Below are 19,958 nucleotides of genomic sequence, written 5' to 3' on the forward strand. Positions count from 1 at the left end.
AAGATATCACGGAGCAAGGCGGTTATGCGACTGTTCCGATCGCCATCTTGGCTCCTCCCCCCTACTATTCTTAACTCCTCATCCACCTGGCTTGATGATATGTAGTCAAGGTACATTTATACTGAGTAAACCTATAACTACCTATATCCTTACCTTCAAGACATTTTCATAGTCAATGCTTAGGCCATGATATTTTTGTATAACAATATTTCATGCACAGTGTTCAGGTACTGTCCCCTGAGGAGAAGTAGGAACTGCTGTAGCTCCTTTGGGCCTGATTCACAAAGGTAATCTTACAATGTTGTGAATGTTTACTATTTTTTGCTATTCACAAGCTACCAGTTAATAGAACGTTTATGTATGCGAAGAGCCTGCAGTCGGACGGAGACCCCACATACAAGAAGATAGGACAGGCTGTTTTTACGCACGGAATTCTCCACCCTGACTGCGGAATCGCCACAGTTGTAAACTTACTATTTACTCATAGTTTGTGAATAGCAAAAAAATTGTAAAGTTACACAAAAGTGAAAAATGTGCTTTGTGAATCAGGTCCTTAGAGTGTAATAGTTGTGGTAAATTGTAACAGACCAATCCAGTATTACATATAATGTGCCCTTTATTTTACAAGTGCCTGTGAGGAATCACAGAGAGCTCACATATTTATATCTATAACAAAAAAAGCAAAATAAACAGAACAACTCTCTCCCCCCCAAAGAAATAAAACCCCGTAGTGCAGTCTAATTCTCATGGAGAATCTCTAATGCTTCCCTTCGGAGTCCTTGGGAAAGATCTGCGGTGGCGTCGTCTTGTGGTGTGAGTAGCTGGATTTGGCCCCAGAGTGTTCGAAGCCATAGTGAGTGCCTTAGGGCCCCAACATATGTCATAGGGACCTGGTCCGTAGCACTGCTATCCACAGACCCACAACCAGAGCGAAGCTTGGTGGCACAGGTAGCCACCACTCCTGCGGTCGCAGTGACGACGTGGACGAAGTGCAAGAGCAGACCTCGTAGGCATTTTCGGATCGACTCTGCTCGTGTGGCCCCTGTCGGCTCCGTGCCCCAACTCTGTTGTTCTCAGACTCCGGCGCATCTGACAGCATATCGCCACACATCAGACAGTCCCTGGCGATGGATTTTGGGTAACCTAGCTCCACCTTCATGCTGCTGTCCACCACTTTCCAGTACTCCTTGCCTCTGAAGAAGTAGGTTGCCCCTAAAAGACATAAAGGCGTGAATACATTATTTGTATGAAGTACTGTAGCAAATTATTCTCCACTTTTAAGTGGTAGTTTCTAGGAGATGTGGTATGTGTCATTTGTGGACCCAAAATGCCTGTTATACCTTCTTGTGCTGTCTTGCTTCTAGGCTCTGGGCCTTATTTAGATCTTGGCGGATGGAATACTCCGGCACAAACGCCATAGAATATAATGGGATCGTAATACGGCGGACGGGATCTTCGTCACTTTTGTGACTGAGGATTCTCCACTGCCAAGATCTAAATCAGAACTTCTGTCTTTACCCTTGCACCATGACTCTTGCAACAACAGGAGTGAATGTTGGCTGTATCGACAGCCTGATTGTTCTTTTTAGCCTTTGATACCTTGAAGAAACTGACTTGGACCACAATGTCCAGTTGGGGGTTATTGGGCAAGTGCCCCTCTTTCAACAAAAGGGGACATGTCTACCTTCCTCTGTCCTAGAGATATGTGTTATGCAAGAATCACATTAGGTAGAGCTCCAGAAACACCAGCCATTTCGGTACCCACACATGATGCCCATGTTCGGGTCAGAGTTGGCCACGGGGTGCAATTTGTCTTTATTGATAGTCTGCACCCTACCCATGCCACTCGATGTGAGCGTCCACAGCTTGTGGTTGAGGCACCATGAGATGTGCAACACACCTGGATGGAGCTTCTACTCAGTGTATGCCGATGGACGGATTCAAATGCAGACCCAGAGGTACAACTATTAGAAATCCCTTGTAGAGTAAACCTTTATTACCCCTTGCCACCCCCTAGGGGTAAAAGGATCATAACACAGAGTGTAGCTCTGTGATGTTGAACAAGGGAGAGTTTTCCAACCTGAAGGTGGGTGTGTGCAGTTCAGCTTGCCCCAAAAGCAACACCTCTGAATAACCAGTCTAGTTCTACATGTCTGATTTTATGACAGTCTCTGAACTGCATGAACAACCATCTTGTTCCCAGACGACCACATACACTCCACAGTGTCATGTTATGTGACATGTCAAGACACAAAACATTTCCCTGTGTGCCAAACTACTAATGTAGATTGAGTGGGTTGAATTCTGACCAGGGGAATTTATACAGAGGATTCCTCTCTTCATTTCTAGGGATTTTAGACAAAAAGTATGATCTTTATATAAATACGTATGTGGTATTTGTATATCAATCAAAAACAGGGGGAGAAGGAGGATTGGGCTAAGTTCACTCCTATGTGTTAAAAGTGTAGCAAAAAGGATCTGTGGATGACGTATCAAAAGAACCTAGCCAATGACATACGGGTGGTTCACCAATTGGGTGGAAACCAACCTAGGTTAGCCGAAAAAAAAAAATGTATTTTCTTGAGTCCCCTCACTCACCCAGGGTTGCCCCTAGGGCCATCCCAAGCATCTACTGCTTGGGCATGCTGCAACATGTTTCTATGTATCCCCTAAACCTCTTCTTCAGAACAACAAAGGGTCCAGCCCCTTGTGTACCACTCCGTGCAGGATCTATAGTTAAGTGAAAATAAAGATAATGAATGCACACCGATTGTGTGAGCATTTAAAAAAATACAAACGGTTGATTCTGAACATGTAGTATTTATTTTATGGCCAAATTGCGCCTCATGGTCTGTCTGGGTGGAGGGGCCTGTGGAACCTGTGCTCAGCAACCCTCCGTCAATACGACCTACTCGTTCCCAGGGAGGACCGCATCTTGTCGACACAATACTAGGAATTATAATTACATAACAGTTATTTTTCCCTTTTATTAACCCCTTTATATCCTTGCCATCTGGGAGCTGGAATAAAACTTTGGCTCACTAGTTTGGTAAATTTTTGAATATCACTTACAGCACTCTCCCTACACTGCACTGCACATATCCTCACAAAATAAGTGGTCCTAAGTAACTCTGCAAGTCTCTGCACGCTCCAAGCAGTAGATGCTTGGGATGGCCCCAATGATGAAGCATGTCACCGTGGAGAAACCCTGGTGAGTGAGGGGACTCAAGAAAAAAAAAAAAAAATTTCGGCTAACATAGGTTGGTTTCCACCCAATTGGTGAACTACCCGTATGTCCTTGGCTAGGTTCTTTTGATCCGTCATCCACGGATCCTTTTTGCTAGTATTTGTATATCACCAATGTAGCCAAAAAGCAGCGGAGCTCTGTACAGGGTCAAAGACAAAGATGCAATCAACAAGTGAATGGAGAAGTAGTTGTTTTTTGGGAGTTGAAGTGAATTGTGCTTTAGTGTTTGGTTGTATGACGGAACCCTGCATGCATTTATCCTGCATGCCTTTACAACACAGTCACTACCCCAACTGTGGCGTTTCCAATGCGTTACTTTACCACGCAAGTCGTTGCAACAACTTGCTTTACGGGGTGGTGGACTTTAGAGTAGTTTAAGCTTCTATTCCAACTCCAGTCTACACAACAGTAGGGAAGGTGTTGGACCTAAAAATCCAACACCTGTCCAACAACGCGCCACCTAAAGCAAGTCGTTGTAATGGCTTGCGGGTTAAAGGAAATTATGGAAATGTCGCAGTCGGGTAGTGACTGCATTGTAAAGGCTGGTCGTTATTGAGACTGCGGGGTAAGGGATGTTTCCCATAGTGTTTTTTAAGAAGTGGGTCTTCTTTTCCCTAAATAGGGGCAGGATTAGGGTGGTCCTGATGGAACCGCATGGATGTTGTTCCAAGAAATTCACCCATACTGGCTCGGCTCTCTACATACAGGGTGTAGTGGGGATGGAACGCGATGACACATGGATCCACTATATTATTGATCAAGCTTTGTCGAGACCTACCCAAACTTCTGGTCTGTGTCGCATCTTAAGGGTGGAGCATATCCTTGGCCTCGGGGAACGTGACGGACATTAAACGTATTGGATTGTATAGGGTCTGTGACACTCACTCTTTGCCTTCCTATGACCTCATAGACAACTTGGTGGGGAAAGTTCAAGATCCTATCGATACCGGTCACCTGCTAGATCGTGAGGACTAGTGGTCTACCAAAGACTAAAATAGAGAACTGCCTGGTGCCCAAACTTTCCCACTGATTTGGGCCCCTGCTGCAATGAGCCAGTTTCTCTGCTCTGCTACTGCCCTCTGAATTCCAAGGTACCAAGGCACAAACAGGTCCAGGGCCACTCCATCCATCAAAGTAAATTGGAAGATCAGGTGCACTCGGGAAATAAATGCTCGAAAGCAGATCCCGCTACACCAATTGTCCATATGACTGGCTCTTGCACTACTCATGTAGCCTGTGCCATACTGAGATGACTGTTTCCAGGCATGATCTTACCAAGGTATGCACTGCAAAGAGTAGAGAGCACCAGCTTTCAGGTCAGTTTTGTGCTCTTCAAGCCCCCCAAACCAATCTCTTGGACCAACTCTAGGAACATTCAGATCCAAGGAGTCTTTTTACTTCTCCCTTGCAAATCCTACCTAGCAGCCTTGCTACTGGTCAAGACGTCCATCAAAATCCCACCTTTAACTGGCTGGGTGTATCAGTGCCAGCTAAGGAGGTAATCGAAGCTTAAACATCAAGCGCAACATACCATCCAATGGCACTGTGACGATAGAGCCCCACAGAAATGATCTGCATCATTGCTGCACCTACTAACTGCACGGTTCAAGGGGCATTCCTAGGTGTTTGAGCACCTCTGGAACTCCTGGTCATGTTAGCTTTGCGAATACACGCTTGCTAGCAGCTACACACACATGCAAACTGCAAATTCTGTAGCTAAATTAGTTGGCACCGCTCATTGATAACATCTGCAGTCTTACCTCAAAGTCTGGAATCTAGGGTGAAGGCTTCCGTTGCATGGCAGCAAGCTTCTGTATGATGAAATATTGTTCTAAAGGGAGTATCTATTTTTTTGGTGTATTGCATGCTGGAGTTGTTACTCTATCTCGTGTTTGTCATAACTTTGATATTTGCTACTTAATCTGTTATTAAAGTGTGTGTGTGTGTGAATAGACATGCTTGGAGTGAAGCATGCATTTCTAAATTCTCTTCGGAGCATCACTGAAAGAATATCCAGCCAAGATGTTGCACATTTCTTCTGGGTCACAACAGATCACAGTGACCTAAATATGGGACTTCTTTCAGCTATGATGCCCGTGAAAGTGCTTGGACAATGAGTTGGTGACATCTAAGTTAAGGTCATGATCTCAGCAAACCGCTACTCACCATCTGCCCACCGCATGGCGTCATCCAAGGTTGCCGGGATGCCCTTCCACAGCGTATTCTCAGCAGGATACCCCGGGTCCATCCTCCGATCGTGGTCATCAAAGCGCCAATAAAGGTGGTCCTTGAAAAAGTAGGTCTTCTCGTTGTGGGCCCAAGAAAAAGCTGCATCAATTCCACCGAGGGGCAAGCCGAAGTCTGTGATCTGGCGAGGGAAGCCTTCCTCCACATTGTTGTCCTTAAATAACCAATACCGGTCTCCTGGTGGAGGGAGCCAAGAAAGAAAGAACAGGGCATTAGGACCAACCATGAGTAGGTCAAACTCTTCAAAATAGAAAACAGACTGGATCTGACAGCTGGCGGTTGCACGCCAAAACAGTGAGGTCAATAAAATCGACCTGCACATAGATTGACTCTAGAATCCCAACTCACAGCAAATCGCAAACATACTATGCATTATACACTGACTATCTTAATTCCTATATTAACAATATATTAGTAGTCAATATTGTGGTGTCAATATAATTGCAGGTTGATATCAAAAACAAAATATTTTGGTAGAATGCTCAGATTAGTTACCCAGAAGGCCATGGCCACAAGCTGAGTGGCCATAGACATCTCTATCTATAGGTCACAGAGTCAGTCAACTATGGCGCCCCCTGCTGGGGCCATCTATGAACACCGATGTAGCTACATGAGTCTCCACAAAGGTGTTGTTTTAACAGTGCAGCTTGGCTAGGGGGCCAAAATACCCAGGGATGGCCGTGACAGTGTTTGTTGACTGGTGGTTATGGATGGAACTAGCATGGGTTGTGGTGAGACTTCTAAGTCCAAGCCCAGGCGCTGGACAGTGTGATCCTGAGCAACACCAGTAGCACCTATGACCCTATTTACTGAACTGAAAATTTGTTGCGTTTCTTAACATGAAGTACAGTACATGTACCAATCGTGCCTTGGCTGGTGAATGCGAAAATTAAAACAAATATATGACCGGTGCATTCCCTATTAGAACTGTGAAAATGTTTAAAATCCACTCAGGAAAGAATGGTCTGTAAGTGAGCTTTTGTAAATAATAGGGTCAGCGCGGAGTGACCAGGGTCAAATGACCCTTTGGAGAGGCTGTCTTTTATCAGAAATGTAGATGGAGGCTGGGGTGGCTGCGGCCATCTTGGAATGGTACCAGAAATTCATGACCACAATGCCACTTGACTGAAATATTGTGACCTAAACATCATTCCTGCAAATACCTCCATCAGCGTTCATTTTAGAAAATCCACACCCAATAAGGTAATATTTTTGCCATGGTATTCTGGCATACGACTGTAGAACTATAATAGCCCTTGAAATGACTATTCCTATCCACAAAACCACCTATAAGAAGGTTCGCCTCATGCGTTCATGAACCAACCACAGATGTCTCTGGTTCCTTCTTGGTGAACTATGGAGGTCCATGACTTGGCCAGGTGTCATGGGCTGGTCTTGTCAGAGAGAGTCATGATTCCCAGTCCAAGCTGTCAAGGTGAAAACCCACGGGCGGGAAGGAAACCTTACCTTTGAAGAAGATTATCTTGTGGTCGGTGGTCCTCTCGTACACAGCGTCCACGCTGTCCATGTTGGGGGGTAGACCTCTCCAGAATCGGTGGATCTGTGCTGGCTGTAGTGACACTAGGTGCTTGTTACGCGTCAATCGCCAAAAGTACCTGCCTAAAGGAAGAGGTGGAAACCACATGTCAGTCAATCACAGTCAGAGCGGTGCTGCTAATGGACAGGTACTGCCCTGGCCCATTAAACTGATGCTTCTAGATGGAAGTTGCCTCTTTGAGGCAGTGAGTACCAACCACTACCTTTGGAAAAACTGTCCAACAGTGTGGCTGAATTAGGAGAAGGTTAATGAGAAGCTAGCACCATCATGGAGCTGCTAATACAAGGCCTGGCCTCCACTATAGTGTGTGCTAACCATGCCCACAGAACATGCTTAACTTCATAAGAACACTTGCTAACATCACCTTAGCATGTGATAACTATTATCATGGATACTAAGGAAAACAGACCAGCACTACCCAAAGCCAGGAAGAAACTCCTGAGAAAATGTAGCCCACCCACACTTATGTCCCTCACCTGCAGGGCAATCAACAACCAACACCAACATCAATGCCACAATCAGATAAGGTGAAAGGCACAAGATGTTGTTGGTAAGTAGGCACTATTTATATGGCACTTATTAGCCCTGACGAGGTCGTTGACACCAACAGAACGCTGAACAACACTCAGGAGTATTTCAGAGACAAGTCAACCACATGACTACCCACCCCTCCTTAGGCACCTTGGCCTAGGTTGGTGATCGGCCAGGTTCTTTCCTTTGGATTGCCCCACGCCCCACGTGCTGACTGCTGTCTCCTATTGGTTGCTCCTGATTGTCGGTCTCGGACCTGCACTGCCTGCGAGGGATTCTGGATTACTCTTGTGGAACTCTGACACGCCTGGGGGGAGGGGCGGGAGCGGGGGGTGGAGTAGGGGGGTAGGGGGTAGAGGGGTAAGGGATGGAGGGGCTTAGGGTGGGGAGTTGAGGAGGGGGGGATGTTTGATATTGTTAGGAGCTCAATAGGCCAGGTGCGGGGGAACCGGGTGGTAAGAAACGCAGCCCTGAGTACTGCCTGAGAACAGTTCTATGTGAGCCTTAATGCATCTTCCAGTAACGAATGCTCTCCTGTCTAATGCCGCTCGTCCTCCGGGATGTGAGCTGAATGGCTGTGTAAGACTACTTTTTTAGGAGCCTGTATTACGCGACTGCAGGATGCTGACCTGATTGGCGAATTGATTGTACACATATTGATGCTGCAATAAAAATATATTAAAAAAAAAATGACTACCCACCCCTCCTGGCCTTGACGAGTGCTGGCACAAGAGCACCCAGTCACTGATACCACGGCACACTCAGTCACATTGCCGCCACTTCAGACAATCCCACCAGTGCCATGTGTTTGATAACCCTGGTACGACTGCATCGATCACATAGGTGCCGCGCCATTGGACCGCTAGTACCTGCGAGGCACTTTACCAGAGAGAAGGAGCCATCCTCACCTTTGAAGAAAAACGCTTCCCCTCTGATCTGGGCGACTGCGTCGAAGTGAGTGTTGCACCTCTCGGGTTCATCCTTCCGAAGCCTGAGGACAGAGGTGAGAGGACATGTGAGGAACATTGTACCACCTACACTCAATGACCAGACCACCCCCGTGCACATGATGGCCTTCCCATTTGACCAACTGAACCCACCAGCCCACCTCCCAAACTGCACCCACCCAAGACCTCCCATACCCTGCGGAACCCCACCCAGTGAGTTATGGACCTACAAGTAGCGGCTAGACAACTCTTGACTAACCACTAGCCCTTATCGAATCATTCAAAAGACCCCAAATCGAAGGCCAGCACCCGCCCTATCACACCCCAGAACCTTGAGCCCTGGCTAGAGAGCACCTGATCACCAGTTAGTCCCCAAAGTCTTGGACAGATCCCACCCAGCAGGGAAACATCCTTTATAACGCAACCATTACATCGCACTACACTTACAACGTAGTCATTACATCGCAACATCCCTTACAACGAATGTCACTACAAAGTAGGCATTACAACGCATGATACTAGATCGCATGACACAACATCGCATGTCACTACAACGCAGGCATTACAACGCATACCATTATAACGCATACCATTACAACGCATAGTACCCCTACAATACCCAAAACCTACCCTAAGGTTGCACCCCCTGGAGTTAGAATAGTAATTTTTACCTCTACACTATCCAACACTTACCCTACTGTTGCTCCCCCTGGAGTTAGAATAGTAATTTGTACCCCTATACTATCCAATACTTACCTTAAATGCAATATAATGGTATGTGTTGCAAAGGTATAATGCGATGTAATGCAATGCGTTGGAAAGGTAGTTTCTAAAAATGCGATGTAGTGTCATGCGATTTAATGGAGTGCGTTGTAAAGGATGTTGTGATGTAAAAACTGCGTTGTAAAGGCATGCATTGTAAATGTATGCGTTGTAACGTCATACATTCCACCCAGACACACAAAGGATTTTGACTAGCTCACCTCTGAGGCGGAAGCCGGAGGCTAGAGTGTACTTTTTAAAATTGTGTGCATTTGGAAATCTTTATGTTGTTCATTTATTTGGCAAAAGCTTTTAACTTTACCTGCCTCACTGCCGAGTACCTCTCTCTCCCAGCGCAGCAGACTACGTGCTGACGCTGTAGGAGAGAGGGCTGATAGCCGCCATACTGGAAGGAGGAAAGGGTTGCGGTCCAGTTGCTGGCCGCATCCCGCCCTCCTTAACACCGGATATAAGGACGATGTCATCTAGTCTGCGTTGCGGGCGGGCGCAGCGGGCGCGCCAAAGGGCACATGGGCCGTCCACCCTTGGGAAATTGCATTGGCTGCCGGTGAGGCAGAGGATACAATTTAAGGCCCTTTGCCTAGTTTTTAGGGCTCTCCATGGAATCGGCCCGGCCCCTCTGCAATCGAAATTTGTTTGGTACACTCCAACCAGGCAGCTCCGATCCTCTGGGGCCAAGTTGGTGAAGGTACCTAGATTCAGGAAGGCCAGAGCTGGGGGCAGATCCTTCGAGGTGGCAGCTGCCAAACTTTGGAATCTGCTCCCGCCTGAGATTAGGCAAACTACGGAACTTCTCCCGTTCAGGAGAAAGATTAAAACATGGTTATTTCCCAAGGCAACTCCCTGAAAGGTCACGCTCCTTCTGCTACCGTCCGCTTCTCTGAACTAGTCAGCGCCAGGATGCCTGCAAGGTGACAGTGCGCTTAACAAGTGTTTTAAATAATAATAAAGAAAGAAAGAAAGGCACTCAAAGTCTCAGCTAATCCCTCTTTATCAAACATCCAACTGACTTCAAAATCATGGTTACACTCCAACCAGCTCACCACAAAAATACCCCTAACTGTGGCTAAACCAACCAAACCAACCCACAGCCTACATACACAGCTACAGCCTCACCCATCAGACCTCCCCACACCTTGGCTGGTAACCAGCCAAACAACTTCAAGAAGAGAGCCACTGAAACATTGAAGTCACCTTAACACCAAAACTAGATCTAAACCCGCCACTAACTGGATCAACCCAAACATCATCCATCTAGTGCAGCTAGACCTCAACCAGTCTCCCACCACTAGCAGTGCAGTGTTTAACACCATGTCCGTCGACACTCCACCCATACACGAACCACAGGCCCCATAACCACTATTCACCGGAAGCGGAACCACAATCAGAGAAGCCGCTGACCTTGGCTTTGGTGCAGACCGAACAAGGACTCTGGTCTGCCCACACTGCTGTAACATATGTCTGCATCGCTCTGCCTGCCATGCCTTTAGTCTTGTTTTTATTTAGTCATACAGTCACTTTCAAGCCAGGCAGTATCTCGTCGAGAGCGCCTTTCAGTCAGTTCGCTTTACAGTGAGCCCTTGTATCTGCAGTATTTCTATGAGGTTTTACAGTTAAGCTGCAGGACTTCGGAACTAGAACACATAGATTTATATCCTCGCTTCTCCACTCGCTGATACTGTGTGTTCTTGGACAAATCACTTAGGGCCATATGTATCAAACCCTGATTTTGCGATTTTTTTGCTAATTGCTATTTGAGAATCGCAAAACGCTATGTATGTAGGATTTACAAATAATTTTGCGAATCCTACATATTCCTTAATTGCGCATTGCAAATTGCGATTTGCAATTAAGATTCCTCCCCATCCATTCCTATGGGCCTAGAGGCCCATAGCAATGAATGGGAAGACATTCTCAATTTGCGATTCTCAATTAGAGAATCGCAAATTAAGAATGCAATTTCAAGGGTGCCAGGGTGTCTAAAGGACACCCTGTTGCACCCCTGAAATGTGCATGAGTGCACATGTGGCACACAAACATGGCCTAAGGGCATACGCCACATGGCACTTTGAAAATTGCAAAAAAGTGCATTTTTCTGAGTAATGGCAAATTTCCACCAACTTGAAGTTGGTGGTAATTTACGATTCCTTAAGGCCAAATTGCACTTTTTTGTGCTTCTTACATTGCATTTAAGGAATAGCAATTTGCGATTCCTTAAATACAATTGCAAAATAGGGAATCGCAAATTTTGTGATTCCTTATTTTGTGAGGCAGCTTTTCTTTCAAACATACCACTGAGCCCAATTGCGATCGCAAAGCCGAAATTCAGCGAATTTCGGTGTTTGCGATCCCACTTTGGAATGATACATATGGCCCTTAATCCATCAAGATATTGGACAAATCCCCTAGGGCCAGATGTATGACTGTTTTTTGCGTTCGAAAACGGGAGATGAGCCCGTTTGCGACTGCAAAATTAGTTTGGCCCATATACAAACCCTATTTTGTGAATTGGTAAGCTATTACCGACTCGCAAAATAGAGTTCGCGAATCGCTGTTAGGAGGGGTCGTACCATGGGCGTCCCTTCCTAATAGTGGCTCGCACTTCAATGGATGATTGTTGTGAGACCACAATTGCGGTCGCAAAACACTCACAGTATACCACCTACTTCAAGTTGGTGGTAAGCCACTCTCAAACGGGAAGGGGTGAGTGTGTGCGAAAATATTTTTTACGAGCAGGCAGTGGTCCCAGAGACCACTGCTCACTCTTAAAAAATGAAACAGAAAAGTTTCATTTTTCTTTTTTAAATGCATCCTGTTTTCCTTCAAGGAAAACAGGCTGCATTTAAAACGCAGTCACAGACACGATGGTCTGCTGACCCCAGCAGGCCACCATCCCTGGGCGTGCTAGCCATTCCCAATGGGGTCGCAAATAGCACCTGCCTCATGCATATAATGAGGCAGGCAATTTGCGACCCCATGAGACACTGTTGTAAATTGAATTTTTGCGAATCGCAAAGCGATGCAATTTGTGAGTCGCAAAATGTAAGGGTTGTACATCTGATCCTTAATCTCTAATGTAACCAATCTGTTAAACATTTAGGGCCTGATTCACAAAGGTAAACGTACACTTTTGCGTAAGTTTACGTTTGTTTGGAATTCACAAAACTGCATTTTAATCATAAGTTTATGAATGCGGAGACGACTCCGCTGTCGGGGCGGAGACCTACGCAAATAAGAAGGTACAACATGCCTATCTTTTAAGGGCAGAGTTCTCTGCCCAGACTGCAGAGTCTCCGCACTCATAAATGTACAATTAAAGTGCAGCTGGAGCTCACCTGGTTGATCAGCAGCAGCCGGACTTCACCTGGTAGATCACCAGCAGCTGGACCTCACCTGGTAGATCAACAGCACCTGGGCCTCACCTGGTAGATCAGCAGCACCTGGGCCTCACCTGGAAGATCAACAGCAGCTGGAGCTCACCTGGTAGATCATCAGCAGCTGGACCTCACCTGGTAGATCAGCAGCAGCTGGACCTCACCTGGTAGATCAGCAGCACCTGGGCCTCACCTGGTAGATCAGCAGCAGCTGGACCTCACCTGGTAGTCAGCAGCAGCTGGACCTTACCTGGTAGATCAGCAGCACCTGGGCCTCACCTGGTAGAACAGCAGCAGCTGGACCTCACCTGAAAGATCAACAGCAGCTGGACCTCACCTGGTAGATCCTCAGCAGCTGGACCTCGCCCGGTAGATCATCAGCAGCTGGACCTCACCCGGTAGATCATCAGCAGCTGGACCTCACCCGGTAGATCAGCAGCAGCTGGACCTCACCTGGTAGATCATCAGCAGCTGGACCTCACCTGGTCTGGTAGATCATCAGCAGCTGGACCTCACCTGGTGGATCAGCAACAGCTGGAGCTCACCTGGTAGATCAGCAACAGCTGGACCTCACCTGGAAGATCAACAGCAGCTGGACCTCACCTGGTAGATCAGCAGCAGCTGGACCTCACCTGGTAGATCAGCAGCAGCTGGACCTCACCTGGTAGATCAGCAGCAGCTGGACCTCACCTGGTAGATCAACAGCAGCTGGACCTCACCTGGTAGATCATCAGCAGCTAGACCTCACCAGGTAGATCAGCAGTAGCTGGAGCTCATCTGCTGGATCAGCAGCAACTGGAGCTCACCTGGTAGATCAGCAGCAGCTGGAGCTCACCTGGTAGGTTAGCAGCAGCTGGAGCTCATCTGCTGGATCAGCAGCAACTGGAGCTCATCTGCTGGATCAGCAGCAACTGGACCTCATCTGCTGGATCAGCAGCAACTGGACCTCACCTGGTAGATCAATGCAGCTGGAGCTCACATGGTAGATCAGCAGCAGCTGGACCTCACCTGGTAGATCAACAGCAGCTGGACCTCACCTTGTAGATCATCAGCAGCTGGACCTCACCTGGAAGATCAGCAGCAGCTGGACCTCACCTGGTAGATCAGCAGCAGCTGGACCTCACCTGCTAGATCAACAGCAGCTGGACCTCACCTGCTGGATCAGCAGCAGCTGGACCTCACCTGCTGGATCAGCAGCAGCTGGACCTCACCTGGTGCATCAGCAGCAGCTGGAGCTCACCTGGTAGATCAGCAGCAGATGGACCTCACCTGCAAGATCAGCAGCAGCTGGACCTCACCTGGTAGATCAACAGCAGCTGGACCTTACCTGGCAGCTCAGCAGCAGCTGGACCTCACCTGGTAGATCAACAGCAGCTGGACCTCACCTGGCAGCTCAGCAGCAGCTGGACCTCACCTTGTAGATCATCAGCAGCTGGACCTCACCTGGCAGCTCAGCAGCAGCTGGACCTCACCTGGTAGATCAACAGCAGCTGGACCTTACCTGGTAGATCAGCAGCAGCTGGACCTCACCTGGTAGATCAGCAGCAGCTGGACCTCACCTGCTGGATCAGCAGCAGCTGGACCCCACCTGGTGCATCAGCAGCAGCTGGAGCTCACCTGGTAGATCAGCAGCAGATGGACCTCACCTGCAAGATCAGCAGCAGCTGGACCTCACCTGGCAGCTCAGCAGCAGCTGGACCTCACCTGGTAGATCAACAGCAGCTGGACCTTACCTGGTAGATCAGCAGCAGCTGGACCTCACCTGGTAGATCAGCAGCAGCTGGACCTCACCTGCTGGATCAGCAGCAGCTGGACCTCACCTGGTAGATCAGCAGCAGCTGGCCCTCATCTGGTAGATCAGCAGCAGCTGGACCTGTCCTGACAGATCAACAGCAAGTGAACCTCACCTGGTAGATCAACAGCAGCTAGAACTCACCTGGTAGAACAGCAGCAGCTGGACCTCACCTGGTAGATAAGCAGCAGCTGTAGCTCACCTGGTAGATCAACAGCAGCTTGACCTCACCTGCTAGATCAGCAGCAGCTGGCCCTCATCTGGTAGGTCAGCAGCAGCTGGACCTGTCCTGACAAATCAGCAGCAGCTGAACCTCACCTGGTTGATCAGCAGCAGCTGGACTTGTCGTGGCAGATCAGCAGCAGGTGGACCTCACCTGCTAGATCAGCAGCAGCTGGAGCTCACCTGGTAAATAATCAGCAGCTGGACTTCACCTGGTAGATCATCAGCAGCTGGACCTCACCTGGGATATCAGCAGCAGCTGGAGCTCACCTGGTAAATCAGCAGCAGCTGTAGCTCACCTGGTAGATCAGCAGCAGCTGGAGCTCACCTGGTAAATAATCAGCAGCTGGACTTCACCTGGTAGATCATCAGCAGCTGGACCTCACCTGGGATATCAGCAGCAGCTGGAGCTCACCTGGTAAATCAGCAGCAGCTGGAGCTCACCTGGTAGATCAGCAGCAGCTGGACCTCACCTGCTAAATCAGCAGCAGCTGGAGCTCACCTGGTAGATCAGCAGAAGCTGGAACTCACCTGGTAGATAATCAGCAGCTTGACATCACCTGCTAGATCAGCAGCAGCTGGACCTCACCTGCTAGATCAGCAGCACCTAGACCTCACCTGGTAGATCAGCAGCACCAGGGCTTCACCTGACAGATTGGCAGAAACTGGACCTTGCAATGGAGCTCGGCAGCCATTGGCTTCCATAAGACTCAGGAGGCAGCTAATCAGTAGACAGGTCCCAGGCAACTCAGCAGCACCCGGGTCTCGCCTCACAGATTGGCAGCTGCTAGGCCACACCTGACAGACTGGTAACAGTTGGACCTCACCTGACAGCTCAGCAGCAGCTGGTCATCATCGGGCAGACGAACAGCAGCTGGACTGCCTACGGTGAGCTCAGCAGCTGCTGGGCCTCACCGGGGCATCATTGGGGCAGCTCAGTGGAGACTGGCCCACCTGGCAGCTTGGCCTCACCTGGGTCTTACTGATCCAGCTCAGCAGCAGCTGGGCCTCACATTGGCCGCAACAGTGTGGAAGCTTAGTAGAAGTTGGACCTCACTCTGACAGACAGGCAGCAGCTGGGCCTCGCCTGTCAGCTCAGCAGCAGCTTGGCCTCACATGGCAGAGTGGCAGCAGGAAACCAGCAGAGGGGCTCTCAGCAGCAGCTGGCCTCCTCGCTGCTCTGTAGGAGTTGAGGCTCCCTCTGACAGCTCTGCTGCAGTTTGGATTACCTGTCAGCTCAAAGTAGACGGGTCCCACCTGTCAGCTCAAAGTAGACGGGTCCCACCTGTCAGCTCAAAGTAGACGGGTCTCGTCTGCCAGCTCAGCATTAAACGAGTTTCACCTGTCAGCTCAGCAGTTGCTGGTCCTCACCTGTCAGCTCAGCAGTTGGTGGGCTTCACCTGTTAGCTCAGCAGTAGGTGGGCCTCACCTGGCAGCAGTTGACAGGTCTCAGCTGTCAGCTCAGCAGTTGCTGGTCCTCACCTGTCAGCTCAGGAGTTGCTGGGCCTCATCTATTAGCTCAGAAGTAGACAGGCCTTACATGTCAGCTTAACAGTTGCTGGGCCTCACCTGTTAGCTCAAAAGTAGATGGGTCTCATCTGTCAGCTCAGCAGTTGCTGGTCCTCACCTGTCAGCTCAGCAGTAGGCGGATCTCACCTGTTAGCTCAGCAGTTGCTGGTCCTCACCTGTCAGCTCAGGAGTTGCTGGGCCTCATCTATTAGCTCAGAAGTAGACAGGCCTTACATGTCAGCTTAACAGTTGCTGGGCCTCACCTGTTAGCTCAAAAGTAGATGGGTCTCGTCTGCCAGCTCAGCATTAAACGAGTTTCACCTGTCAGCTCAGCAGTTGCTGGTCCTCACCTGTCAGCTCAGCAGTTGGTGGGCTTCACCTGTTAGCTCAGCAGTAGGTGGGCCTCACCTGGCAGCAGTTGACAGGTCTCAGCTGTCAGCTCAGCAGTTGCTGGTCCTCACCTGTCAGCTCAGCAGTTGCTGGTCCTCACCTGTCAGCTCAGGAGTTGCTGGGCCTCATCTATTAGCTCAGAAGTAGACAGGCCTTACATGTCAGCTTAACAGTTGCTGGGCCTCACCTGTTAGCTCAAAAGTAGATGGGTCTCATCTGTCAGCTCAGCAGTTGCTGGTCCTCACCTGTCAGCTCAGCAGTAGGCGGATCTCACCTGTTAGCTCAGCAGTTGCTGGTCCTCACCTGTCAGCTCAGGAGTTGCTGGGCCTCATCTATTAGCTCAGAAGTAGACAGGCCTTACATGTCAGCTTAACAGTTGCTGGGCCTCACCTGTTAGCTCAAAAGTAGATGGGTCTCATCTGTCAGCTCAGCAGTTGCTGGTCCTCACCTGTCAGCTCAGCAGTTGCTGGTCCTCACCTGTCAGCTCAGCAGTAGGCGGATCTCACCTGTTAGCTCAGCAGTTGTTGGTCCTCACCTGTCAGCTCAGCAGTAGGCGGATCTCACCTGTCAGCTCAGCAGTGGTTGGGACTCACCTGTCAGCTCAGCAGTTGCTGGTCCTCACCTGTCAGCTCAGCAGTTGCTGGTCCTCACCTGTCAGCTCAGCAGTTGCTGGTCCTCACCTGTCAGCTCAGCAGTTGCTGGTCCTCACCTGTCAGCTCAGGAGTTGCTGGGCCTCATCTATTAGCTCAGAAGTAGACAGGCCTTACATGTCAGCTCAGCAGTAAGTGGGCCTCACCTGTCAGCTCAGCAGTAGGCGGATGTCACCTGTTAGCTCAGCAGTTGTTGGTCCTCACCTGTCAGCTCAGCAGTAGGTGGGTCTCACCTGTTAGCTCAGCAGTTGTTGGTCCTCACCTGTCAGCTCAGCAGTAGGTGGGTCTCACCTGTTAGCTCAGCAGTAGGCGGATCTCACCTGTTAGCTCAGCAGTTGTTGGTCCTCACCTGTCAGCTCAGCAGTAGGTGGGTCTCACCTGTCAGCTCAGCAGTTGCTGGTCCTCACGTGGCAGATTGGCAGCAGCCGGGCCTCACAGGGGCTCTCAGCAGCTGCTGAGCGTCATCTGGCAGCTCTACAGGTGCTAGCCTTCGCTTTGACAACTCAGCAGCATCAGTTTAGCCTCACTGTAGAGCTCCAGAGCCGCTGGTCCTCACCATGGAAGCTCATGAGACGATGTGAGGGCACCATGTGTGCCTTTTCATCCCTCTCTAGTGATTCCATGCCCTGAAGAGAGCCTGGAGTATCAAACACTTCCATTCTAAGCTCTGCCCGTGTCTGTTCTCTACAAATACCAGCTCTGGAAAACTAAAGCTCATGCTGGTGTCTGCTGAAGCTGCTGGCCTGGTGCCAGGCCCTCTCTAAGTCTGGACCACTCCTCCTCCACTGAGACCCCTCAGGCCTACACTCAGTTGCCATTGCCACTGCATTGAGAAGTGACCTGTGCCAACCATGTCCAGGCACACCTATCATGCCAGGCTGGTGAATGTGGGACGACCTACCTAGTGTTCTCAAGGAGACCCCACCAAGGTGGGAATTCCATGCGAAGTGGAAGAATGCTGGGCATGCGAATGGGGTCAGTGGAGAATTGGCTAAGGTGCATTAAAGACCTTTCCTAAAGATATCCCAGTGTGTGTCCTCTTTGGCATCCTGAAGACACCACAGCGGATAAGCCAAGAGAGAAGTAGAACTTACTGAGTGGTGGAGCGGTTCTGCGGCAGCTCGGGCAGCAACGGGTGGTCCTCCGGGCTGGTGGTATCCGGCCTGTTGGTGGGGGACACTGATTCCCGCACCCCTGCGACAAGACAAGACACAGCATTATTGAATGACATCATATAGGTTGGGGTGGTGAGAAGATAACATGAATACATGAATATGAGACTGTGTGTACCCTTTGTGTCATGATGATTCTCTCTTTCAACCAATTACACCTGCACAGTGCCGCGACTCAGTCTTGGCGTTGGCCAAAGTGCAGCATGGAGTGAAAAAGTATGGTCTTAAGCTTCTTTCTGAATTCCAGCAGAGAGATGGAAGTCTTACTTCCTTGGGGAGAGAGGGAAGGTTACACATCTTAGTGGCCTGATTATTTTTTATTAATCGTAGGAAAACTCCCACGGAACCCTGGTTCTCGGAGAGCTTGAGAGCCTAGAAACAATTGTGCAGAAGGAAGGAGATCACAATATGATCTTCAAAACAGAGAGATTTATAAGCAAGCAATCGTAGAATATAAAAGGAATATATTCAAAGAAAAGACTAAATACCTTTCTAGCACGATACTACAATCTAATAATTTGGCAAAAGAGCCTTTTTAATACTGTAAAAAGCTTAGCGAAAATGCCTATGTCCAACAGTAACAACTTCAGTCAAAACTTTTGTAATATCTTAGCTAACTTTTTTCAAATAAAAGTAAAAGAAGTTTATGACCTGTTTGTAACTAATAATAAATTATCTGGCGCTGTTTCGACAGGCAAGGAAGGGCAACCCACCCCTGTTGTTTTTGGGAAATTCTCTATGCTTAGTACAAAGCAGGTCTCTCATCTATTAATAGCCACTAAATCAATATCTCCATTTGATCCCTGTCCTCCAATTATTACTCATCTTGTCCTGGAATTTCTAAGTACTCAACTGACTGTGATTTTTAAGAAAATAATCAGTGCTGTCTATTTCCCCTTTGATTGGCAGAAGACTTCCATTCTACCTTAAAACAAACGGCCTCGGTCCACAAGAGCCCAGTAGTTACAGGCCCATCTTGAAATTACTTTTTGCAGCCAAGGTACTGGAGAAACTCATGTTATTCTCTGATACTCACAGCTTGCTGGACTCCACTCAATATGGTTTAAGAAATGCACATGGGGCCCGATTCACAGAACTAACTTAAGACAGAATCCTAAACGTACTACTTTTTGTATTCACAGAAGGCATTTAGTAGTAGTAAAGTTAGGATTTTGTCTTAAGTTTGACTTAAGATAAACTTAAGACAGACTTAAGAGAGACTTAAGACAGACTTAAGACAGACTTAAGTCAGGATTTTGTCTTAAGTCTGTCTTAAGCTTGTCCTAAATTTGTCTTAAGTCAAACTTAAGACAAAATCCTAACTTTACTACTCCTAAATTCCTTCTGTGAATACCAAAAGTAGTAAGTTTAGGATTTTGTATTAAGTTTGTTCTGTGAATCGGCCGCATAGTATGGAGACAGTGTTGGTAGCAGCTTCAGAGGAGCTGAGATCAATCCTAGATGGAGGTGGCAAGGCCGCATTGATAATATTGGATCTCTTAGCGGCCTTTGATATGGTCATTCGTACCATTCTGA

General features: G+C 48.5%; 1 protein-coding gene across 1 annotated transcript in view; it reads right to left on the reverse strand.

Annotated features, from left to right (window-relative positions):
- Window positions 1–704: 704 nt before the first annotated feature.
- The window catches only part of LOC144791604 (matrix metalloproteinase-17-like), a 63,713-nt gene continuing 44,459 nt past the window's right edge, over window positions 705–19,958 (reverse strand). The window contains exons 5-9 of the mRNA XM_078666336.1: window positions 18,345–18,444; window positions 8,492–8,574; window positions 6,962–7,114; window positions 5,414–5,671; window positions 705–1,212 (exon numbers count right to left, since the gene is read on the reverse strand). Of these exons, the coding sequence (XP_078522462.1) occupies window positions 881–1,212; window positions 5,414–5,671; window positions 6,962–7,114; window positions 8,492–8,574; window positions 18,345–18,444 (926 nt within the window). The 3' untranslated portion in view covers window positions 705–880. The remainder of the gene's footprint in view (window positions 1,213–5,413; window positions 5,672–6,961; window positions 7,115–8,491; window positions 8,575–18,344; window positions 18,445–19,958) is intronic.

Source organism: Lissotriton helveticus, chromosome 11 (assembly GCF_964261635.1).
Source record: "Lissotriton helveticus chromosome 11, aLisHel1.1, whole genome shotgun sequence".
Lineage (NCBI taxonomy): Eukaryota > Metazoa > Chordata > Amphibia > Caudata > Salamandridae > Lissotriton > Lissotriton helveticus.